At 43.5% G+C, this 26,844-nt stretch overlaps 1 protein-coding gene across 2 annotated transcripts in view; it reads left to right on the forward strand.

Moving 5' to 3' along the window:
- The window catches only part of FOXK1 (forkhead box K1), a 63,164-nt gene that overhangs the window by 13,517 nt on the left and 22,803 nt on the right, over positions 1-26,844 (forward strand). For both annotated transcript variants that reach the window (XM_040439259.1, XM_040439258.1), the window contains exons 2-4: positions 14,344-14,532; positions 15,524-15,677; positions 26,410-26,556. In XM_040439259.1, coding sequence (XP_040295193.1) covers positions 14,344-14,532; positions 15,524-15,677; positions 26,410-26,556 — 490 coding nt within the window. The remainder of the gene's footprint in view (positions 1-14,343; positions 14,533-15,523; positions 15,678-26,409; positions 26,557-26,844) is intronic.

The following is a 26,844-nucleotide window of genomic DNA, read 5'->3' on the forward strand; positions in this document are numbered from 1 at the left end:
TTTGACTACTCCCAGTAAGAGCCGTCCTGGATCAGCTATTTACAGCCATACTAAATAGCAATGTGTCAAACAGCAACTGCTGCTAACACATGAAACCGGCTCTTACTTCACCGAGGCCAGGAACCTCGGTGACTCATATCTATCATCCACGATCATCCCTTGAACCCTCCTACATATCCTACTTTTGATTTTTCCTCCTCACGTTATCAATAGCCATAACTTTTTTATTTTTCTGTTCACATAGCTTATTTTCTGCGGGACAGGATGCATTTTTTAACCCCTTCAAGCAACAGCCAGTTTGGACCAAATGCCGGAGCCCCATTTTTCAAATCTGACATTTGGAACGCTTTTACTTATCCAAGCCATTCTGAGTTTGTTTTCTCATTAGACATCATACTTTATGTTAGTGGTGAATTTTAGTTGATACATTTTACCTTTATGCATAAATAAATCCCAAATTTGCAGAAAATTCAGAAAAATTCGCTATTTTCAAAATGAGAAATTCTCTGCTTTTAAGATGGATAGTCATACTTCATAAAATAGTCATTACTTTACATTCCACATATGTCTACTTTATGTTGACATCATTTTTTTTAATTGTCATTTTATTTTTTCAGGAACTTAGAAGGCTTAGAAGCAAATTTTAAAAATGTTCAGAAAATTTCCAAAACCCACTTTTTTAAGGACCAGTACAGTTATGGAGTCACTTTGTGGGGCTTACATAGTAGAAACCACACATAAATGACCCAAAAATAAAAACTTCCATGAACTCACTATGCCCATCAGCGAATACCTTGGGGTCTCTTCTTTCCAAAATGGGGTCACTTGTGGGGTAGTTATACTGCCCTGGCATTCTAGGGGCCCAAATGTGTGGTAAGGAGTTTGAAATCAAATTCTGTAAAAAATGACCTGTGAAATGCGAAAGGTGCTCTTTGGAATGTGGGCCCCTTTGCCCACCTAGGCTGCAAAAAAGTGTCACACATCTGGTATCTCCGTACTCAGGAGAAGTTGAGGAATGTGTTTTGGGGTGTCTTTTTACATATACCCATGCTGGGTGAGATAAATATCTTGGTCAAATGCCAACTTTGTATAAAGAAATGGGAAAAGTTGTCTTTTGCCAAGATATTTCTCTCACCCAGCATGGGTATATATAAAATGACACCCCAAAACACATTCCCCACCTTCTCCTGAGTACGGAGATACCAGATGTGTGACACTTTTTTGCAGCCTAGGTGGGCAAAGGGGCCCATATTACAAAGAGCACCTTTCGGATTTCACAGGTCATTTTTTACAGAATTTGATTTCAAACTCCTTACCACACATTTGGGCCCCTAGAATGCCAGGGCAGTATAACTACCTACAAGTGACCCCATTTTGGAAAGAAGAGACCCCAAGGTATTCGCTGATGGGCATAGTGAGTTCATGGAAGTTTTTATTTTTTGTCACAAGTTAGTGGAATATGAGACTTTGTATGAAAAAAAAAAAAATAAAAAAAAAAAAATAATCATTTTCCACTAACTTGTGACTAAAAATTAAAAATTCTAGGAACTTGCCATGCCCCTCACGGAATACCTTGGGGTGTCTTCTTTCCAAAATGGGGTCACTTGTGGGGTAGTTATACTGCCCTGGCATTTTACAGGGGCCCTAATGTGTGGTAAGTAGGTAAATGACCTGTGAAATCCGAAAGGTGCTCTTTGGAATGTGGGCCCCTTTGCCCACCTAGGCTGCAAAAAAGTGTCACACATCTGGTATCTCCGTACTCAGGAGAAGGTGGGGAATGTGTTTTGTGGTGTCATTTTACATATACCCATGCTGGGTGAGAGAAATATCTTGGCAAAAGACAACTTTTCCCATTTATTTATACAAAGTTGGCATTTGACCAAGATATTTATCTCACCCAGCATGGGTATATGTAAAAAGACACCCCAAAACACATTCCTCAACTTCTCCTGAGTACGGAGATACCAGATGTGTGACACTTTTTTGCAGCCTAGGTGGGCAAAGGGGCCCAAATTCCTTTTAGGAGGGCATTTTTAGACATTTGGATACCAGACTTCTTCTCACGCTTTGGGGCCCCTAAAATGCCAGGGCAGTATAAATACCCCACATGTGACCCCATTTTGGAAAGAAGACACCCCAAGGTATTCAATGAGGGGCATGGCGAGTTCATTGAAAAAAAAAATTTTAGGCACAAGTTAGCGGAAATTGATTTTTTTTGATTTTGTTCTCACAAAGTCTCCCTTTCCGCTAACTTGGGACAAAAATTTCAATCTTTCATGGACTCAATATGCCCCTCAGCGAATACCTTGGGTTGTCTTCTTTCCAAAATGGTGTTATTTGTGGGGTGTTTGTACTGCCCTGGCATTTGAGGGTCTCCGCAATCATTACATGTATGGCCAGCATTAGGAGTTTCTGCTATTCTCCTTATATTGAGCATACGGGTAATGAGATTTTTTTTTTCCGTTCAGCCTCTGGGCTGAAAGAAAAAAATGAACAGCACAGATTTCTTCATTCGCATCGATCAATGTGGATGAAAAAATCTCTGCCAAAAAAAGAAAAAGGAGGGGAAAGGCGTCTGCCAGGACATAGGAGCTCCGCCCAACATCCATACCCACTTCAGCTCGTATGCCCTGGCAAACCAGATTTCTCCATTCACATCAATCGATGTGGATGAATAAATCATTGCCGGGATTTTTTTTTTTATATATACAAAGTGTTTGCCAAAGTATATGAACACCGCCACCTCCTCAGCTCATATGCCTCGGCAAACGTATCTTTTACTGCAGAGGAGAAATCTCGTCTTGCAGCGCCGCATACACCGACTTGCGTGTAATCTGACAGCAGCGCAATGCTTCTGTCAGAATGCACATCAGTGCTGCAGCTGGTCGATCGGTTGGTCCACCTGGAAGGTAAAAAAAACAAAACAAAAAAGAAAAAACCAGGCCGCAAAGCAATAACTTTATTAACTTTAGAACAGAACATATTAACTTTTTTAAACTTTTTTACTTACCGGTAATTTTTTTTTTTTTTTTTTTTACCTTTATAGAACAAACCTCTCCTTCCCCATGGGACAATGTGCAAAGCGCAAATCGCCCAAAGATGTGGCGAAGTACGTTATGCACTTTATCCCAGGTGAAAGGAGAGGTTTGCAGCAGCTGTGAGAGAAAGGGCCCTAATAGCCCTGTGTGCCTGTCCTGGTGAGATGTGATCCCTATGCTAGGTGTACCTGTGTGTGGTACTTCCGGAAACACTCTCCTAAGCATAGGGCAGGGTGGTCCGGACAGTCAGGACAGAAATAGCGGGTGTCACGCCTTATTCCACTCCTGCTACAGACACAACATTTTTTTCGGGGTGGCGGTTGGGTTGAGGTACCAGCAACGACACTGGGGAAATGTCGCTCGTGTAGACGGCTAACTACACTGGTGGATGGGGCCACGGAACCTCCTGGGTAAAGGAGGTTCTCGATGATCTCTTCCTGGAATTTGAGGAAGGATCGTGTTCTCCCAGCCTTACTGTAGAGAACAAAACTATTGTAGAGCGCCAATTGAATTAAATATACAGACACCTTCTTATACCAGCGTCTGGTTCTGCGGGAAACTAAATAGGGAGCCAACATCTGGTCATTGAAGTCCACCCCTCCCATGAGCAAATTATAGTCGTGGACTGAGAGGGGCTTTTCAATGACACGGGTTGCCCTTTGAATTTGTATTGTCGTGTCTGCGTGAATGGAGGAGAGCATGTAAACGTCACGCTTGTCTCTCCATTTCACCGCGAGCAATTCTTCGTTACACAAGGCAGCCCTCTCCCCCCTTGCAAGACGGGTGGTTACAAGCCGTTGGGGGAAGCCCACGCGACTAGTTCGCGCGGTGCCACAGGCGCAAATCCGTTCTAGAAACAAATGCCTAAAGAGGGCCACACTTGTGTAAAAATTGTCCACATAAAGATGGTACCCCTTGCCGAATAAGGGTGACACCAAGTCCCAGACTGTCTTCCCACTGCTCCCCAGGTAGTCAGGGCAACCGACCGGCTCCAGGGTCTGATCTTTTCCCTCATAGATCCGAAATTTGTGGGTATAGCCTGTGGCCCTTTCACAGAGCTTATACAATTTGACCCCATACCGGGCACGCTTGCTTGGGATGTATTGTTTGAAGCCAAGGCGCCCGGTAAAATGTATTAGGGACTCGTCTACGCAGATGTTTTGCTCAGGGGTATACAAATCTGCAAATTTCTGGTTGAAATGGTCTATGAGGGGCCGAATTTTGTGGAGCCGGTCAAAAGCTGGGTGGCCTCTGGGACGGGAGGTGGTGTTGTCGCTAAAGTGCAGGAAACGCAGGATGGCCTCAAATCGTGTCCTGGACATAGCAGCAGAGAACATGGGCATGTGATGAATTGGGTGCGTTGACCAATATGACCGCAATTCATGCTTTTTTGTCAGGCCCATGTTGAGGAGAAGGCCCAGAAAAATTTTAAGTTCGGAAACTTGGACTGGTTTCCACCGGAAAGGCTGGGCATAAAAGCTTCCCGGGTTTGCGGTTATAAATTGTGTGGCATATTAGTTGGTCTCTGCCACGACTAAGTCCAAGAGCTCCGCAGTCAAGAACAGCTCAAAAAATCCCAGGGCCGTACTGATCTGAGCCGTCTCAACCCGAACTCCAGACTGGGCGGTGAAAGGGGGAACTACTGGTGCGGCTGAAGTTGGTGACTGCCAATCAGGGTTTGCCAGCACCTCAGGGATTCTAGGGGCTCTACGGGCCTGTCTGTGCGGTGGCTGCGACGGGGTAACTAGTGCACGTGCCACCGTACCAGCTTCAACTGCCCTTCTGGTGCTCGCTACTTCACCATGTTGTACGGCAGTGCTGGTACTAGGTCCAGGAAGGGCTGCGCTGCTGGTGTATGCCTCACCACGTGATCCGGCAGCGACAGCCCCACTCTGCTGCTCTTGAAGCGGATCCTGCATAACCTGTGGTCTAGCGACACGGGGCCGGGTACGCCTGGTGCTGCCAGGGACCTCAACCTCCTCGTCCGAACTTTGGGTCAGAGAGCCACTGCTTTCTACAGGTTCATATTCTGACCCGCTAGATTCGTCAGATGAGGGTTCCCACTCCTCATCCGACTGGGTCAGAATCCTGTAGGCCTCTTCAGAAGAATACCCCCTGTTTGACATTTGGACTACTAAATTTAGGGGTATTCCCTGAGACTACCCAAGAAAAAAAGCAAGCCTGTCTTACAAAGGGGAGGCTAGCGAAGTACCGGAGGCCGCTGCGGTTGATAAAAAATATCAAAACTGATTTTTTTATCGCCGCAGAGCGTGTAAAGTGAATGTGCAGTGATCAAAAAAAAATAATTTTTTGTCACTGCGGTGGGGCGGGCGTGGGTGAACGCACGTGTGGGCGACCGATCAGGCCTGATCGGGCAAACACTGCGTTTTGGGTGGATGGCGAACTAAAGTGACACTAATACTATTATAGATCTGACCGTGATCAGTTTTGATCACTTACAGATACTATAAAAGTACAAATGCTGATTAGCGATACGCTAAACAGCGAATAAAAGTGACTGCGGTGCGGTGGGGTGGGCGCTAACTGACGCTAACTACCTAACCAAGGGGCCTAAACTATCCCTAAAACCTAACAGCCAATACTAGTGAAAAAAAAAAGTGTCAGTTTACACTGATCACTTTTTGTCTTTCACTAAGTGATTGACAGGGGGCGATCAAGGGGTTAATTTGGATGATGGGGGTGATGGATGGTGATCAGGGGCTAAGGGCAGTGTTTGGTGTGTACTCACAGTGATGTCTGCTTCTCTGCTGGATCCAACCGACGAAAAGGACCAGCAGAGGAGCAGAGAAGCCATATAACAGATCATATTTACTAATATGATCTGTTATCTGGCTTGTGATTCGATTTTTTAAAAATCAGCAACCTGCCAGCGACGATCATTGGCTGGCAGGTTGCTGATGCAATAGTCCTTTAACTTTTGCCGGCCCGCGATGCGCATGCGCGGGCCGGCTGTGACCGAAATCTCGCGTCTCGCGAGAGGACGCGCCGGCGCGTCCAGGAGGAATTAAACAACCACCTCCAGGACGCGTCTGTGCGTACAGCGGTCCGGAGGTGGTTAAATCCAATTTTCCTGTGACACAGCAAGGGTTAACAGTCAAAGAAACCTCAATATTTATAACCCTGATTCTGCAGCTTACAGAAACCTCCCATATGTGGTTGTAACCTGCAGTATGGGTGCATGGCAGGGTGCAGAGGGAAAGGAGCGCCATATGGTTAACGAAGGGCAGATTTTGCAGGTGTCATGTCACATTTGAAGAGACACTGAGGTACCTCTAGAAAGAAAACCCCAAAAAGTGACCACATTTTGGAAACTACACTCCTCAAGGAATAAATCTAGGGGTGAAGTGAATGCTTTGACCCAACAAGCGTTTCATAAAATTTAGAAACACATGGCTGTAAAACGAAACATTAACTTTTATTTACAATATAAAGTTGCTTTAGCCCCAAATTTTTCATTTTCACAAGGGGTAACAGGAGAAAATGCACCCACAATTTGTTATGCATTTTTTCCAGAATACGGGAACACCCTATATGTGGTCATAAACCGCTGTTTGGGGACACGGCAGCACTCAGAAGGGAAGGAGCGGCATCTGAATTTTCGAACATGTAATTTGCTGAAATTAGTTTAGGGCCCATAACATTTTTATTTTTTCACCAATGTAGCTGTGTGAGGGCTTGTTTTTTGTGGTACGGGCTGTAGTTTTTGTTTACATATGTCTTCTTGATCACTTTTGATACCATTTTTTGTGGAGGTGAAGTGGGCAAAAATGGTAATTCTGTCAATGTTTTTTATTTTTATTTTTTATGGGGTTCCTCTTGTGGTAAATTCCGGTAAGCAGTTTGGACGTCACTGTATGTCCAGATGCGTAAATCACTTGCAATTTGGACCTACAGTAAAGTCCAAATGCGTGAAGGGGTTAATGCCACCACTTAATTTACCATGTCTTGTTTTGGAAAGCAGGAAAAAAATTCTACAATACAAGCACAGTTGGCACTCTGCCTTATTCAAGTTTTTTTTTTTTTTTTGGGGGGGGGGCTTATTCAATTTTTTCAATTATTTTAATAGTTCAGACACTTTCGTACGCAGCGATACCTACCATATTTTTCGCTAAAAAAGTGGGGGAAAAATGGCCATGCGTCTTATAAAGCGAGTGCTCACTAGTATGCTTCAGGTGCCGGGAGTAGGGAGTGAAGCGCTGCAAGCGCTTGTAATACTCACCCTCCCGGTCTTTATTCCTTTTATTCCTCCCATGTCAATCCTCTCCTGTCTTCCCGGCGGCGCTGCACTGTCCTGACCGCGTACAGCGTCAGGACGTAGTCAGTTGACAGGTGCAGTCAAGTGACAGAGCAGCTCCGGCCGGGAAGACAGGGAAGCGTGACTTCAGAGGAGCCGCGGTGCAGGACAGGTAAGAGATGGTTTTTATTTTAATCTGATCTGAGGTCTGATGGGGTCTAACTATGGGCTGATATAAGGTTTGATGGGGTTCTGACATGAAGGGCTGATGTGATGTCCTGATAAGGGGTTCATATGTGATGTCCTGATATAGGGGCCTGATCTGATGTGCACAGAGCAGCAGGGAACATAGCAGCAATGGTAGGCTTCAAAAGTGTTCAGGTTGCCATGGTAACCGATCAAAGCCCTGCAATTTCACTGTGGAGGCTCCGATTGGAAGGCAGAGGAAGCGGCATCCCTCTGCTTAACTCCACAGATGCTGCGATCAGCATGCATCACAGTATCTGAAGGATTAAGTGATGGGTGGAATCGCTGTTCCTCGTCATTGCGGCCGGATCGCAGCAGCCTGCTCCATGCAATTGTGTACATATACTGCATTTATGCATTTAGGGGTTAAACAGCTTCTGCCCCTAGATTTATAGAAGAAAAGCAGGCTGAACTGTAACGTGCACTTGGCAGCTGAAGGCATCTGTGTTGGTCTCATCCTCATCTGTGCCTGCATTTCAGCAATAAAATGATCCTTTCACTCTAATATTGTAATCACTTACAAATGTCATTGTTACGTTCACACATAGAAAGTTTCATTCAGTTCCATCAACTTCTTGGTGCATTAATATTATTATTTTTCTTTTTTTCTTTCTTTTTTTATCAATGAGTGTATATATTTATCACTTTCATTTTTGTGCTGTCTATCCTATTTGGGAAAGTAGTCAGCTATCCGTCATTGCCTCAGTCCTAGTGAGAATGGAGGACATGCTGCCATAGACAAATCCGTGGTGGGAATTTGGACGTGGAAACTCATTTCTGCTCTGATTGTCCAGGAAATCTGCGGTTTTCTGTGCAGAATTCAAGCAGTAATAAATCTGGGTATGTGAATGGGGTATGAAATGCCCCATGCATTGCAGGAGGAATATCAGTAGGATGTTAGATGTGGAATCCTGTAGCAGCACATCTCAGCAGAGATCGGTGTGTAAGTCCTGGATCGTTGCCGCTGATCTTATAGTAAAGTATGTGTTGGATTTGTAGTATGGAAATTCGACTCTTGTGAACATATCCTAATGGTGTGAACATGGCAGTCAGTCTGAATCTTTCTGTTGTCATGATGACTGTTACGCTGTAACGCACTTCAGCTGTTTACAGTGTAAACACCACCGCGCTTTAGCTGGAGAAGCCAGCCGCTGCTGAGGCCAGGCATGTGTCTTTCAGAAAATGGCCATGTATGTGTTCCTGCTGATCCAGTTTTTCTCTAATTCAATACGAAACCTTCTTACAGGCTTTTTGTGTAATTGTAGGTAATGTACAAATGTATCAGTCTCCAGCTTTTCAGAGTGTGACCCTATCAACTAATGGCTTTGAAAAGTTTGGATGTGGTAATAAAGTTTAAAAAAAAATCCTCCACCCTGGTTTGCAGAATTGTGCTACTTCAATACCGTATCTAGAAATGACTGCACATACTGTATACGTATATATATAATGCCTTACTGCTACTCTTTGGGTTCCCCCTAAAATTTAGTTTGTAATAAGGCTAGGGCTACATGGCGACAGTAAGGGTACAACTACACTGCGATGTGAATGTCGTGCAGCATTTTTTGTAATGATAGTCAGTGGTGTCGCACTGTGGCTTACTTCGACTATGACGCGGCCGTCACACAAAAGTCCAACTTGGATGATATTTTTGTGACTGTCGTGTCACGGTCGCAGCATGTTGCTGTACAACTCCATTGACTATCATTATAAAAAATTTCATGCAACTTTTCAGCGTCAAGAAGTGGCGCAACACATGTACATATAGCCCTAAGGCCTTTTTCACACAAGCGAGTTTTCCTCACAGGTGCGATGTGTGAAGTGAACGGATTGCGCCCCATTCATTTCAATGGGTCTGTGCACATATCAGTTCTGCGTTGCGTGAGAATTACAGCATGTTTTATATTCTGCGTTTTCACACAGCCCACAAAATCCGGGTGCAATGCGTTTTTGACTGATGGTTGCTAGGAGATGTTTGAAAAACCTTCTGTTTTTTTTTTGTCCATGTGCATGAAAAACGCAAGAAAACTGATTGCACCGGCGCAGAAAAAAACTGAAACACTGAACGCAAATGCAGACAAAACTGACTGAACTTGCTTGCAAAATGGTGCGAGTTTCACAGAGCGCATCCTGAACGCATCCGGACACAATGCGTATTGTTTGTGTGAAAGAGGCCTAAAAGTCTGATAGGTGGGGACCAGCCACCGAGCCCCACACTGACCTTAAAGGCATTTTATGGTACTTTAATATTGATACCCTATCCTTAGGACAGGCCATCAATATCTGCTCAGCGGGGTCCAACACCAGTCACCCACGCCGATCAGCTGTTCACAGTGTCACACAGGATTAGATACACAGCTCAGCAGGCAGTATCACACAGGATAGGATTAGATACACAGCTCTGCAGGCAGTATCGCACAGGATAGGATTGGATACACAGCTCAGCAGGCAGTATTGCACAGGATAGGATTAGATACACAGCTCAGCAGGCAGTATCACATAGGATAGGATTAGATATATAGTTCAGCAGACAGTATCACACAGGATAGGATTAGATACACAGCTCAGCAGACAGTATCTCATAGGATTAGATACACAGCTCAGCAGGCAGTATCGCACAGGATAGGATTAGATACACAGCTCAGCAGGCAGTATCGCACAGGATAGGATTAAAAACACAGCTCAGCAGGCAGTATCGCACAGGATAGGGTTAGATACACAGCTCAGCAGGCAGTATCACACAGGATAGAATTAGATACACAGCTCAGCAGACAGTATCACACAGGATAGGATTAGATACACAGCTCAGCAGGCAGTATCACACAGGATCGGATTAAATACACTGCTCATCAAGCAGTATCACACAGGATAGGATTAGATACACAGCTCAGCAGACAGTATAACACAGGATAGGATTAGATACACAGCTCGGCAGACAGTATCACACAACATAAGATTAGATACATAGCTCAGCAGACAGTATCACACAGGATAGGATTAGCTACACAGCTCAGCAGACAGTATCACACAGGATAGGATTAGATACACTGCTCAGCAGGCAGTATCACACAGGATAGGATTAGATACACTGCTCAGCAGGCAGTATCACACAGGATAGGATTAGATACACAGCTCAGCAGACAGTATCACACAGGATAGGATTAGATACACAGCTCGGCAGACAGTATCACACAACATAAGATTAGATACATAGCTCAGCAGACAGGATAGGATTAGCTACACAGCTCAGCAGACAGTATCACACAGGATAGGATTAGATACACAGCTCGGCAGACAGTGGTACTGTAGATGTCACTGTTATAGTGGATACTGTCGATATCCTTCAACGACACACAGAAACTTTAGATGAAATAGATGAAATATACCCGTGCGAAGCCTGGTCCTTCTGCTAGTCTCTTATAAATGACAGACCGCTGAAATCAACTCGCCTGTCTCTACTTTATAATGCCGTTAGTATGGGCAGCATAAAGTTGATGACAGGTTCCCTTTAGGCCTGGTTCACACTTGAGCGTATTTGATACGTGGGTTTTACATGCGTTTTTGTCGGACGTTTTCGGGGCGTATTAGAGCACGTTTTTGGAAATGGGAAACGTGCGTTCTTGCGATTGACCACAGAGGCGTCCAATGAAAACCAGCCATGTCTACACTGAGGTGTCCAATGAAAGAGACTTCCTGCGGAGCACCATCACCCTTTCCTGTGTGTTTATGTACAGAGGAGAGTGTGTTGGTTGCAGTCTGTTAAACCATGGATCTCTGCAAACGACGACGAACTGCAGCAATAGTTGCAGCAGTGCATATAATGCGCTTGAGGAGAAGGAGACTGAGCAGAGGACAGTTCTGGGCCATGTACGATAACCTTGTGATAACCTACGTGCACACGAGGAGAAATTTTGCCATGTTCCCGTTGAAGTCTATGGGTGGGAACACGCGACAATACGCCCCAAAGAAGCTCCTGTACTTCTTTGGGCGTAGGGCGTTTTACAGCGAGTTCGTACGCGCTGTAAAACGCGCAGCTGAGAACCATGCTCATAGGGAAACATGGGTTTTCGCCTGTTGAGCGTTTTACAGCGTGTAGGAACGCGCTGTAAAACGCTCAGGTGTGAACCAGGCCTTAAGAATGGCCTGGTGCAAAATATCAGTAGAGAAGTTAGCTAAGGTTTCACACTTTCAATCAATGTGATTTTTGGTGTGTTTCCATGGTTACCACTCACTGTAGGGGAGAAAGACCTGTATGGCCATTTTTAATTACCGGTGACAGTTGGCTTGTGCCCCCCTCCCCCTATTAGCATGACAATAATGAACAGTCCAGTAATCAATGCTGATTGTAAACCTTGTGGGAAGAGCGTCCAGACACAAAACCCCAGCCAAATGCAGAGACTAATGGCAGCATGAACTGAGGTATTACCTCTGAAAACGTGTGGTCATTGGACAACACAAGTGGGTGATGATTTAGCCGCATCAGTTCTCACTGCAAGTTTATGGTAATATAACGATTACTTAAAATGTCTTCCATTCATTGGAAGTGGGTCAGGACTGTTTCTTGAATACTGTGACGTGAAGTTTTATCGAATTTTTTCCCACATGGGGCAGAACATTAGCGCACAGACTTATGATGGCATGGGGGCAGGTGCTGGAGGACACCTCTGGTGCACCTATGGACTCTCTAGTGGAACTTTACACCACTTGGGCAATGGGCTTCTGTAACCTGTGGGATGACCTGCTATGACTACTTTGGAAGTGTGTGGGCTACTGTAGACGCACCCTGGGCCTCTGTTTCTATTAGAAAAGTGGTGTGAGGGGGTGCTTACCAAGAGGGAAGCCCCTGATAAATTGGGTAGTAAAGCTTGGGATTCGGGGCAGTGCCAGAACTATCAAGGAGGGGAAATCTAAAGTCAATTCTTCTTGACACAGAACTAGGTAAACATGGCTGGATTCAGTTGCAGATTTTGACACGGATTCCACATGGTTATCACATTTCCATTCACATGCCTAAAAGATCAGTGTGGCTTTTAGGCCATCCAGTGTTTTTCTGCATGCCCTCAAATACTAACAACTACACATAAGGCCGACTACTACCTGTCCCCTCATTATGTCTTTGACCTACTTTCTCGATACGTCCCCGCACATAATCTCAGATCCTCACAAGACCTCCTCCTCTGTTCTTCACACACTCGACTACATGATTTCTCACGTGCCTCTTCCCTACTCTGGAACTCTCTACCCCAACATCCAAAGCTTCAAGAGTAACCTGAAAGCCTTCCATCTGCAATGAGCATGCTGCCTCCACACGAGCAGCCTATACCCTCACCTACTGTGTTCTCCCTGACACAAACTGAGCTCTAAGGGTCCATTCACACGTCCGCAACGTGTTTTGCGGATCCGCAAAACACGGACAGCGGCAATGTACGTTCCGCATTTTGCGGACCGCACATTGCCGGCACTATAGAATATGCATATTCTTGTCCGCAATTGTGGACAAGAATAGGACATGTTCTATTTTTTTTCGGGAACGGAATTGCGGACCCGGAAGTGCGGGTCCGCAATTCCGTGTCTGGGAAGCACATCGTGCTGCCCCATAGGAATGAATGGGTCCGCAATTCCGTTCCGCAAAATGCGTAACGAAATTGCGGACGTGTGAATGGACCCTAATAGGATCTGTTCCGTTTCCATCTGGATGCTCGCCTTTTTGGCAGAAAAAAAAAAAAAGCTCTGCATGCTGGACTTTTTTGTGCGCTCTTTTTGGCAGAATCTGCAGTCGGGGCCCCGAATGGAGCCTGCAATGCAGATATGAACATGCCCTAAGCTGTTCCTAGCTTTCATGCACTGTGATGGAGACACGTTTACTAGATCATGGGGTCCTAGCGGACATCCACGGCAGGTCTGCGTATAAATTATTTTAGAATTGGGAATATTTTTCCAGTATTTTGGAGCCTGTAATATATGATCACTATGTTTTCATTCTGATTGCTTCCTTGTGCTCAGAAAGTATCGTGGAGCATAATTTGTACACCATAACTACAGAAACTGGAATGAAATTTGTCAGTGTTTCTGATGCTGAATTTTGAGACCTGGAATATAATCCACCATATAAGTGTTCAATGACTAATCTTTATTAAAAAAATAAAGACAATGACGTGGGTATGTGTCCATGGTGCGCTGTGCTCATCGCAAGAGAACAGTGCTGGATCCAACCCAAATGTAGGCCTTGCATTGTCTGCAAATCACATCCACTCAGACTTCCACTCTTCATTTCAACCTTTTGAGTGTTCATGTAGTTGATTCTGTAATGTGTTGGTTCATATGCTCTAAATGGACATGCATTCAGGATGGTTTCGTTTTCTGAAGCCGTTGTACTAGAGCTAATGATATTGTGTTAGGCTACTACTTTGGTTTCTGGTTTTGAGATCTGGTAGAGGATCTTAAAAACCGGACCAAATCGATTCCGATTGATTTAACACCTCAAGATGCTTCTGTTCCATTAGGGTGATGTTGTGTTAAATCAAAATGGAACAAACCGTAAAATTTGGATCAGTTTTTTTAGGATCCGGAAAAAAACTAACTGATTTGGCACCATTGACTTTAGTGACTGAACCAGTTTGTTCCATTTCAGTGACCGGATACAGAACCGCCGCTTGCAGACTGATGCATCCTGAATGGAGTATACCTCATTCACAATACATTGGCCATAAACAGAACTGCCGGATCTTGAAACCAGAACCCAAAGCGCCGATGTGAAAGTAGCCTTACTCCTTGCTTTTAGACTTACAAGTGCTTTGTTTCTGACAGGTGTACATTCCGGTTCCCCAGCACTGTCATAAAGATAAAGTTTTGCGCTCTTTATCAGGAAAAGGAGGTGAAACCTCCCATGCCGCCTTCACCTATATATCGTCACATTTCACCCTTGAAAATCCACATACCGGAACCAGATATGAGAAGCTTTGCCAGTCCCTTACCCTCACCGACTGGAACCATCAGGTGAGGCTACTTTTACGTATAGTCTTTTTCTAAATGGTGTTGTCCAGGATTTTAATATTGATGACCTGTCCTTGGGAAAGGTGTTCAGTACTAGATTGGTGAGGGGCCAGCTCTCCGCTCCTCCACCGATCAGTCTCTTCATTGTATACAGTGCTGTGGACACATGCCGAACATATAGATGCAATGCCCCACACAGATGTCACTATATGTACCTCTAATATGTACTGTAGGGCAACCCATTAACTCTTTGAGAGCAGATAATACCAGGGCACCAGAAAGCAGCCAAAGCGTGACCACAGATGGACGTTGTGATGCTATAATATAATGCTTTGAAAACCCAATGAATTTGATGATGATTGTCCTTTATATTTTTGCTTACCTAACAGAGCTATGTTACGCTGGGGTTTTTGTTGCCATGGCAACATAGAAGCCTGTATAGGTGCTGTAGACATAAAACAACCAGATTTAATTTAAGGAATGTTGCTTTTTTTTCATTTCAGAACAATTGAACAATTGTTAGTGATTTCGGCCCCTTTTCAGTTGTGATCTATGAACTTGGGTACTTATCACTTCTGTGGTGCCCAGCCTACAAATACTAGTTTAATATGTACTTTGCATGAAAACTGAATAGATGCAGCACTCGCCATCCATAAAATCATGGCACTTTATGGATGGTGAGTGCTGCATCTGGTAATGCGAAGTACATAACTGTAAATTCTTACTTAGTTACACGCATTCAGTGTTTTTTTTTTTTTTTTTTTTGGAAAGCGCAGAATGCCGTCATTCTTGACAGAAACTCGAGGGGTCGCGTTATGTTTAGGGATCGTGGGCTCTGGTGGTGTCCATCATTCAATGCCAATATTCTGCTCCTCTGCCGGAACAGAGTACCAGAATGTCCTAATGCAAATGTTTCACTTTGATATGAAGCTTTGAATGTTCTTATGGTTAAATGTGTCACTTATTGTTCTTGAAACACATTTTCCGTTTCTAGTGTTCCCAATTCCTGTCCTGCCAGTCCTCGAGGGGCAGGATCTTCGGGTTTACATTTCATACATAACATAGCATCAGAGCTCAAGCTGGTAGCAGAATGTGCAAAAGCTGCAACTGACCAACAGACAGAAACATCTGGAGGAGACAGTCCTAAGGTAGGTACCAGTCATTAGTAACATCCTAAGTCACTCCTTTAGGAGCCTCTGTTGCATATTCTGTCCAATTCCAGACAGAATAGCGTTGTTGTATGGTAAGAGCTTGACGGACCCAGTTATTGTCCCAGGAGTGGGTCAGGCACCGTTGTATATCCACGATGTGATGGCACTGTCGTCATTCTTCTGTGAACATGGATGTAAGCCTAATCCTACTCTTTCCAGAAATCCCTTCCACTTTATTGTATCCTGTCTGTATGGACATATGAACTTCCTGCCCCTGGCCCTAATATCTAATTTCCACCTAAAAGGAGCATTTTTGCTAAAATTGGAAAAAGTCCCTTGTATTGCTAATATTCTCCTGAACAGCAATACAGTGCTGAAGAATAACTGTGGCAGGCTGGCATGGAAAAGGGGAAATGCTGCCAGTGATGGAAAACATTGGAAGAAGAACCAGAAAAGGAAATGCATAAAAAGGAAAAGAATACCTAAACTATTTGCTGGTGATATGTTGATTGAAGGTAGAAGAGTTTGTTAAAATGTGTCCATGATTCAGACTTTTTACTTCCCCCAATCTCGCTTCTGACTTGTGCACTTGCCTAATGCCACCGAAGTGACAGCATGTGCTAAATGGGCTGCCATGAATATTCAGAAATGTGAGAAGGGCGCAACACAAGATGAAAGCATTGGAGTAGTATTTAAAGCTTCAAAGTTGCATACAGCTTCAGGATTGTACCACTCATGCTCAGACTCCTTTCTGGAAACTGGTGGCTTTTTTTTTGTAAACTATAATTATTTTAATATATTTCATTAATCACATATATCAGGGGTCAGCAACCTCCGACACAGCCCTGGCAGGCATATATTCGTTTATGTAAACTTCATCAAAGCAGCAAAATTAATCTGTGAATTCAAAAATTCTTCAGACCCTTTCACTTTTTGCATATTTTGTTATGATGCGGCCTTGTGCTACAAATAATACGTTTTCCCCCATCATTATGCACTACCTCATAAATGAGAATATGAAAACAGAATTATAGAATCTTTGCAAATATATTAAAAAGGAAAAACAAGAATTTTGCATGGACATCAGGTATTTCATAACCCCATGACACTTAGAATTTAGCTCTGGGGCCTCCTATTTCTCTTGATCACCTTCGAGATGTTTCTACACCTTGATTGGCATCCGATTGTGGTAAATTTAGTTGATTGGTAATTTTTTCAGCGTCTGCAGAACAGGCTTAGGGCTTATTCAAATGACCGTATGTTTGTGTCCACATCCGTTCTGCAATTTTGCTGCAGAGATGTGGACCCATTTGTTTCAGATAGAACATGTCCAATTCTTGTTCACAATTGCGGCCAAGAATGGGCATTTCTATCATACGGCTTGCCGCTTGGTTCCGCAAATGCAGTACACACACAGCCGGTATCCTTGTTTGTGGACCGCAAAAACAGTTACGGTCAATACATTTGTATTTAATAAACAGTGTAATATATGCAAGAAAATGCAAACGCGTGCTGCCGATGTGTGTAAAGTCAGGCTGGGACTTGCTGTAGGCCCCAAGCCTGCCTTGAGTGTTTTCTAGCAGCCTGCTGGTCAATATCAGTAGAGCAATAACATTAAAATGCAATATACAATAGGGATAGTGCATTGCATTATAGAAGCGGTCAAAGGGATTGCCTGTTATAGTCCCCTTGTGGGGCTATTAAGGCTACTTTCACACTAGCGTTTCTATTTTCCGGTATTGAGATCCGTAATAGGGTCTCTGTACCGGAAAAAAAAACACTTCCGTTTTTTCCCCATTCATTGTCAATGGGGACAAAACGTAACTAAACAGAATGGAATGCTCCAAAATGCTTCCGTCTCGTTCTCATAGTGGAGAGCAAACCGCAGCATCCTGCGGTTTGCTTTCCGTCCTGGGATTAGGAGCAAAATGGATCCGTCATGACCCACAATGCAAGTCAGTGGGGACGGATCCGTTTTCTCTGACACAATAGAAAACAAATCCATCCCCCATTGACTTTCAGTGGAGTTCATGACGGGTCCGTCTTGGCCATGTTAAAGATAATGCAACCAGATCCGTTCATGACGGATGCAGATGGTTGCATTATCAGTAACGGAAAAGTTTTTGCTGTACCCTGCCGGATCCAGCAAAAACGCTAGTGTGAAAGTAGCCTAAGTGGTTAAAAAAAGAAAAAAAAAATTCAAATTGAAAAAAATAAGCTTTTTTTTCTGCAAAAATAAAATCTTCCCCACATGTTTGGTATTGCGTTCGTAATGACCCGCAATACACAAATATCATATAAATTATCCCCTGCGGTGAACACGGAAAAAACGTAATAACAAGCAATCAAGAAGTGTTATCTACCTCTCCTTCTCCACTATGCTGCTGAGAAGAACATGGCGCGTGCTGCGAGCGCAGCCTAGTATTGTAAATGGCATATCCCGGTATCGTATCGATCAGTGTACAAAAGTATCAGTTGGGTGCAATCCCAATGCGAACTACAGTCGTCCTGCAAAAACCAAGCACTCACACAACTCCATAGAAAGAAAAATATAAAGTTATGGGTCTTGGGAGATGGCAATACAAAAAATTTTCTTCTTTTTTAGAAAAAAAAAATGGGGGTTTATTTCTCAAAAGTAGTACAATGTAAGGCTACTTTTACACTAGTGTTTTGGCTTTCCGTTTCTGAGATCCGTCATGGGCTCTCACAAGCGGTCCAAAACGATCAGTTTTGCCCTAATGCATTCTGAATGGAAAAGGATCCGCTCAGAATACATCAGTTCAGTCTCCATTCGCTCTGGAGGCAGACACCAAAACGCTGCCTGCAGCATTTTGGTGTCCGTCTGCCGAAACTGAGCCAAACTCTGTAACACAATCTGGCACAATAGAAAATGGATCCGTCACCCGTTGACTTTTCAATGGTGTTCAAGACAGATCCGTCTTGGCTATAGAAGACATAATACAACCGGATCCGTTCATGACGGATGCATGCGGTTTTATTATTGTAACGGAAGCGCTTTTGCAGATCCATGACGGATCTGCAAAAAACGCCGAGTGTGAAAGTAGCCTTAAAAAAAACTATACAGGTCCTTCTAAAAAAATTAGCATATTGTGATAAAGTTCATTATTTTCTGTAATGTACTGATAAACATTAGACTTTCATATATTTTAGATTCATTACACACAACTGAAGTAGTTCAAGCCTTTTCTTGTTTTAATATGATGATTTTGGCATACAGCTCATGAAAACCCAAAATTCCTATCTCCAAAAATTAGCATATTTCATCCGACCAATAAAAGAAAAGTGTTTTTAATACAAAAAAAAGTCAGCCTTCAAATAATTAAGTTCAGTTATGCACTCAATACTTGGTCGGGAATCCTTTTGCAGAAATGACTGCTTCAATGCGGCGGGCATGGAGGCAATCAGCCTGTGGCACTGCTGAGGTGTTATGGAGGCCCAGGATGCTTCGATAGCGGCCTTAAGCTCATCCAGAGTGTTGGGTCTTGCTTCTCTCAACTTTCTCTTCCCAATATCCCACAGATTCCTATGGGGTTCAGGTCAGGAGAGTTGGCAGGCCAATTGAGCACAGTAATACCATGGTCAGTAAACCATTTACCAGTGGTTTTGGCACTGTGAGCAGGTGCCAGGTCGTGCTGAAAAATGAAATCTTCATCTCCATAAAGCTTTTCAGCAGATTTGAAGCATGAAGTGCTCCAAAATCTCCTGATAGCTAGCTGCAGTTGTCCCTGCCCTTGATAAAACACAGTGGACCAACACCAGCAGCTGACATGGCACCCCAGACCATCACTGACTGTGGGTACTTGACACTGGACTTCAGGCATTTTTGGCATTTCCTTCTCCCCAGTCTTCCTCCAGACTCAGTCCACTGCTTCCGCAGGTCCCCAAGGTCTGGAATCGGTCCTTCTCCACAATCTTCCTCAGGGTCCGGTCATTTCTTCTCGTTGTGCAGCGTTTTCTGCCACACTTTTTCCTTCCCACAGACTTCCCACTGAGGTGCCTTGATACAGCACTCTGGGAACAGCCTATTCGTTCAGAAATTTCTTTCTGTGTCTTACCCTCTTGCTTGAGGGTTTCAATGATTGCCTTCTGGACAGCAGTCAGGTCGGCAGTCTTACCCATGATTGTGGTTTTGAGTAATGAACCAGGCTGGGAGTTTTTAAAGCCTCAGGAATCTTTTGCAGGTGTTTAGAGTTAATTAGTTGATTCAGATGATTAGTTAATAGCTCGTTTAGAGAACCTTTTCATGGTATGCTAATTTTTGGAATTTTGGGTTTTCATGAGCTGTATGCCAAAATCATCAATATTAAACAAGTAAAGGCATGAACTACTTCAGTAGTGTGTAATGAATCTAAATATATGAAAGTCTAATGTTTATCAGTACATTACAGAAAATAATGAACTTTATCACAATATGCAAATTTTTTTTAGAAGGACCTGTATATATTTGGTATTGCTGTATCGTACTGACTCAGAGAGGAAAGATATTATGTATTTATGCTGAAAAATGACGCTACAAAATTTATAATGTAAAAACTCAGTGGCAGTATTGCTGTTTTTTTCCCTGTCTTCCTCCCAGACAGAGTTAAAAAAAAAAAATTATATAAAGTTAATCAGAAAGTTATGCGTCCCCCAAATGGCACTATTAAAATCTACAGCTTGCCCTGCAAAAACCAAGCCCTCAGACAGCTATATAGGACTGGAAAATAAAAAAAGTTATAGCTCTTGGAAGGCAACGATGAAAAGGGAAAGAAAAACGCTTGTTAGTAAGACCCAAACTAGGCGGGTCACTAAGGGGTTAATCTCGTATAGTTATTTGAAATTGCCCTAATTACAGTCTGCTCATGTGGTGTAAGAGACAAACCTGCCAGTGTATTATATCCAATGGAAATGATGTACAAAGTTACAGTATATCATCCATCTATTAGAGTGGGTATAATACACTGGCAGGTTTGTCTTTCACCACCTCACACCACAGGACTGGAAGTGGAGGAGAAGGGAGCTTGGCGCAGGAACTGGAGTGCCAATGGCAGGTGAGGTTTTGGGGTTTTTTTCTTTTTTTTGGTATGCCCCCTGCCTAACAGTATCAAAAGTGGGTTCCAGGTCACAGGAAAGCCCCTTTAACCGCCTCCGGACCGCCTAACGCAGGATCGCGTTCCTGAGGCGGCAGCCCTGCGCAGAGTCACGCATATATGCGTCATCACGCGAGACGCGAGATTTCCTGTGAACGCGCGCACACAGGCGCGCGCGATCACAGGATCGGAAGGTAAGCGAGTGGATCTCCAGCCTGCCAGCGGCGATCGTGTCGCTGGCAGGCTGGAGATGTGATTTTTTTTAACCCCTAACAGGTATATTAGACGCTGTTTTGATAACAGCGTCTAATATACCTGCTACCTGGTCACTGGTGGTCCCCTTTGTTTGGAGTCGACCACCAGAGGACACAGGTAGCTCAGTAAAGTAGCACCAAACACCACTACACTACACTACAACCCCCCCTGTCACTTATTAACCCCTTATCAAACCACTGATCACCCCAGTTCACCCCATATAGACTTCCCTGATCACCCCCCTGTCATTGATTACCCCCCTGTCATTGATCACCCCCCTGTAAGCTCCATTCAGATGTCCGCATGTTTTTTACGGATCTCACTGATAGATGGATCGATCCGCAAAACACATACGGACGTCTGAATGGAGCCTTACAGGGGTTGATCAATGACTGTGGTGATCACCCCATATAGACTCCTGATCACCCCCCTGTCATTGATTACCCCCCCTGTCATTGATCACCCCCCTGTAAAGCTCCATTCAGATGTCCGCAGGATTTTTAACGGATCCACTGATAGATGGATCGGATCCGCAAAACGCATACGGACGTCTGAATGGAGCCTTACAGGGGCGTGATCAATGACTTGGTGATCACCCATATAGACTCCCTGATTACCCCCCTGTCATTGATTACACCCCTGTCATTGATCACCCCCCTGTAAAGCTCCATTCAGATGTCCGCATGATTTTTACGGATCCACTGATAGATGGGATCGGATCGCAAAACGCATACGGACGTCTGAATGGAGCCTTACAGGGGCGTGATCAATGACTGTGGTGATCACCCCATATAGACTCCCTGATCACCCCCTGTCATTGATCACCCCCCCGTCATTGATCACCCCCCTGTCAGGCTGCATTCAGATGTCCGTATGATTTTTACGGATCCACGGATACATGGATCGGATCCGCAAAACGCATACGGGACATCTGAATGGAGCCTTATAGGGGGTGATCAATGACAGGGGGGTGATCACCCCATATAGACTCCCTGATCACCCCCCTGTCATTGATCACTCCTCTGTAAGGCTCCATTCAGACATTTTTTGGCCGAAGTTAGCGGAATTTTTATTTTTTTTCTTACAAAGTCTCATATTCCACTAACTTGTGTCAAAAAATAAAATCTCACATGAACTCACCATACCCCTCACGGAATCCAAATGCGTAAAAATTTTTAGACATTTATATTCCAGACTTCTTCTCACGCTTTAGGGCCCCTAGAATGCCAGGGCAGTATAAATACCCCACAAGTGACCCCATTTCGGAAAGTAGACACCCCCAGGTATTCTGTGAGTGGCATATTGAGTCCATGAAAGATTGAAATTTTTGTCCCAAGTTAGCGGAAAGGGAGACTTTTGTGAGAAAAAAATAAATAAAATCAATTTCCGCTAACTTGTGCCCAAAAAAAAAAATTTCTATGAACTCGCCATGCCCCTCATTGAATACCTTGGGGTGTCTTTGTTAGCGCAATTCATGCGCTTCTCCTTCTTTGTGTGGTGCCAAATCAATTAGAAGAATAAGTATGTGTACACCATGCTGCCTTATAATGAGACCAGACAAACTAGGTGGTTTCATGAAAGCATCTTCTCATCTTCCCTGAGCCTTGGTAGAAGAGAGAGGGCGAGACCTTTATTCCCAGTACATTCACTTAAATAGCAGACATGACATCACAAAAGGGTGTTCCTTAAGAAGAGACTATTGGCTCCTTAACCTGATAGGAGTGGTTTCACTGAGTCTATAGGTGTATTTGAAGACTGTAATGTAATCCCCTCTTCCCCCTCCATTATTGACCTTCTCATACATATGGTTCTGGCCATCTAGTGGAGACAAATGTGTACTACATGGAGAAATCAAATCTTGTCTCTCACATCTTCTTTCCAAAATGGGGTCACATGTGGGGTATTTATACTGCCCTGGCATTTTAGGGGCCCTAAAGCGTGAGAAGAAGTCTGGGATCCAAATGTCTAAAAATGCCCTCATAAAAGGAATGTGGGGCCCCTTTACGCATCTAGGCTGCAAAAAAGTGTCACACATCTGGTATCACCGTACTCAGGAGAAGTTGGGCAATGTGTTTTGGGGGTGTCATTTTACATATACCCATGCTGGGTGAGATAAATAGCTTGGTCAAATGCCAACTTTGTATAAAAAATGGGAAAAGTTGTATTTTGCCGAGATATTTCTCTCACCCAGCATGAGTATATGTAAAAAGACACCCCAAAACACATTGCCCAACTTCTCCTGAATACGGCGATACCACATGTGTGACACTTTTTGCAGCCTAGGTGGGCAAAGGGGCCCACATTCCAAAGAGCACCTTTAGGATTTCACAGGTCATTTACCTACTTACCACACATTAGGGCCCCTGGAAAATGCCAGGGCAGTATAACTACCCCACAAGTGACCCCATTTGGAAAGAAGAGACCCCAAGGTATTCGCTGATGGGCATAGTGAGTTCCTAGAATTTTATATTTTTTGTCACAAGTTAGCAGAAAATGATGATTTATTTTTTTATTTTTTTTTCCTTACAAAGTCTCATATTCCACTAACTTGTGACAAAAAATAAAAACTTCCATGAACTCACTATGCCCATCCCGAAATACCTTGGGGTGTCTTCTTTCCAAAATGGGGTCACTTGTGGGTAGTTATACTGCCCTGGCATTTTAGGGGCCAAATGCGTGAGAAGTGGTTTGAAATCAAAATCTGTAAAAAATGGCCGGTGAAATCGAAAGGTGCTCTTTGGAATGTGGGCCTCTTTGCGCACCTAGGCTGCAAAAAAGTGTCACACATGTGGTATCGCTGTACTCAGGAGAAGTTGGGGAATGTGTTTTTGGGGTGTCATTTTACATTTACCCATGCTGGGTGAGAGAAATATCTTGGCAAAAGACAACTTTTCCCATTTTTTTATACAAAGTTGGCATTTTGACCAAGATATTTATCTCACCCAGCATGGGTATATGTAAAATGACACCCCAAAACACATTCCCCAACTTCTCCTGAGTACGGCGATACCACATGTATGGCACTTTTTTGCAGCCTAGGTGGGCAAAGGGGCCCACATTCTAAAGAGCACCTTTCGGATTTCACCGGTAATTTTTACACATTTTTGATTTCAACTACTTACCACACATTTGGGCCCCTAGAATGCCAGGGCAGTTATAACTACCCCACAAGTGACCCCATTTTGGAAAGAAGACACCCCAAGGTTTTCGCTGATGGGCATAGTGAGTTCATAGAAGTTTTTATTTTTTGTCACAAGTTAGTGGAATATGAGACTTTGTAAGAAAAAAAAAAATCATCATTTTCCACTAACTTGTGACAAAAAATAAAAAGTTCTATGAACTCACTATGCCCATCAGCAAATACCTTAGGGTGTCTACTTTCCGAAATGGGGTCATTTGTCGGGTGTTTGTACTGTCTGGGCATTGTAGAACCTCAGGAAACATGACAGGTGCTCAGAAAGTCAGAGCTGCTTCAAAAAGCGGAAATTCACATTTTTGTACCATAGTTTGTAAACACTATAACTTTTACCCAAACTATTTTTTTTTTACCCAAACATTTTTTTTTTATCAAAGACATGTAGAACAATAAATTTAGAGCAAAATTTATATATGGATGTCGTTTTTTTTGCAAAATTTTACAACTGAAAGTGAAAAATGTCATTTTTTTTTGCAAAAAAATCGTTAAATTTCGATTAATAACAAAAAAAGTAAAAATTTCAGCAGCAATGAAATACCACCAAATGAAAGCTCTATTAGTGAGAAGAAAAGGAGGTAAAATTCATTTGGGTGGTAAGTTGCATGACCGAGCAATAAACGGTGAAAGTAGTGTAGGTCAGAAGTGTAAAAAGTGGCCTGGTCTTTCAGGGTGTTTAAGCTATGGGGGCTGAGGTGGTTAACATACCCGGGCGTACCTTCATGTCTTAGCTTTGAGATTCCTGCGGGTGGAAAAGATTTTTGGTCTGCTGCCTTTTATAGGGGTTGTCAGGGTATATTAAACTTTACCCCATGTCAGTACATTCTATAAAGTAAAAAAATTATTCTACATTTATCTGTTCTGCACCATTTTCAATTCCACACACCTCCCGTCCTCCTGCAGCGGTGAGTTTGAGCTGCAGCCTATCACTGGTCTCAGCTGTATATGGCAGGAGACTGCTGAGTGATAGCAGTGATAGGCTGCAGTACACCTCAGCCTTACCGCTGCAGTCTTGTATGCACAGAATGGGAGGAGGACTGGAGGTGTGCACTCGGAGAAGGGAAGGAGAAACGGGTGAGTAGGATTATTTTTAACTTTATAGAATATACTGGCCGAGTATACTATAAATATGACAACCCCTTTAAGGCTACTTGCACACATTGTTGGATTCTCGTGTGGGAAAAAATGCAGTATAATACCGTGCCAGCAGCAAAGTGTATGAGATTAGACACATCTTTTTGTGGTTCTTTTGTGCGGATTCACCTTTTCAGTGCAAGGATGAGATCTGTGGCAACACCGCATCAAATCCTCACCAAAAACTGCAAGTAACACATGCAGTTTCTGGTGACAGTTTGGGGTGGAAAGCACAGAAATGTGCATGGAAATATGTGCAGAATTTCTGCTAGAAAGCCTGCGCCCCTGTGCAGGTAACCTGAAGGGGGAGCTAAACCTCTACTCAGCGTGCTCTGCACCATCAAGTTTCATCGGTTCTGCTAGGCTTTTCCAGCGTGCGGAGTATGGATCCCATATAGTTTCTATTGGAAAAGCTGAGCAGAGCCAACGAAAGCTGAAGGTACATCTGCCCGTGTAATTGCTTTAACTATATAGGACTGACGACCGCAGCAGAGACATCACCATCCACAACATCGTAACTAGCCCAAATAATGGCAGTGGTGTGTGCATGGTGATCTCCAGAATGGGGGGGGAGGCGTATTTTTCAGTTGTCTTCAGACATTAAAACGGCATTTTACATGGTTGCTATAGGCAGCTTTAATTGGCTGTAGTTTTGACATTTCTCTCCTGTTACCTCTATGACAGCTTCTTGGGGGAAATGTTCGGAGCTTCCAGGCGGCCTGTAACTTCATGCACTGATATGACAGGAAGGCAGAATAGTAAAATTGGTTGTCACATTTTAACAGGACCTTTATTTATAGATAGAGATTATATATATATATATATATATATATATATATATATATATATACATATATATATATATATTACATCTGGTAGATTTCCTTTAAAGAATATTCTCCTGGTCAGCCACCTGTAATCTCAGAACATCTGACCTCGAGGTGGAAATACTGTCCATTGGTTATCATTAGCATTACTTATTTCCTTACTGACTAACTTGTCCTTAGTTGAATGTATTTGTGGTGTAAATGTTATATCCTGTGATTCTTTTCCTCAGGATGAATCCAAACCCCCGTATTCATATGCACAGCTCATCGTTCAAGCAATCTCCCGTGCAAAAGATCGACAACTCACATTGAGTGGAATTTATGCCCATATCACTAAGCATTATCCTTACTACCGGTCTGCTGATAAAGGCTGGCAGGTACGTCTGGGGCCACATGGTTTTGGTGGGTGGCCTAGTAGTTCATATAATGAGTGTTGATGGGTCACAGAAACCGATACTTTCCTGTCCACCTTGGTGGTTTTAGTTTTTTTTTTTTTCTCTTTAAAAGTGGTTTTCCACAATTTACTTATGGATGATCTTTCTTTAGGATAGGACATCAATATCAGATTGGTAAATGGTCTGACTCCCGACACCAGAACTACACGGCTCCATCCACAGGGGAGATGTTAGTTTTGGTATTATAATTAATTTACAGATATACCGCCA

Source organism: Bufo bufo, chromosome 7 (assembly GCF_905171765.1).
Source record: "Bufo bufo chromosome 7, aBufBuf1.1, whole genome shotgun sequence".
Lineage (NCBI taxonomy): Eukaryota > Metazoa > Chordata > Amphibia > Anura > Bufonidae > Bufo > Bufo bufo.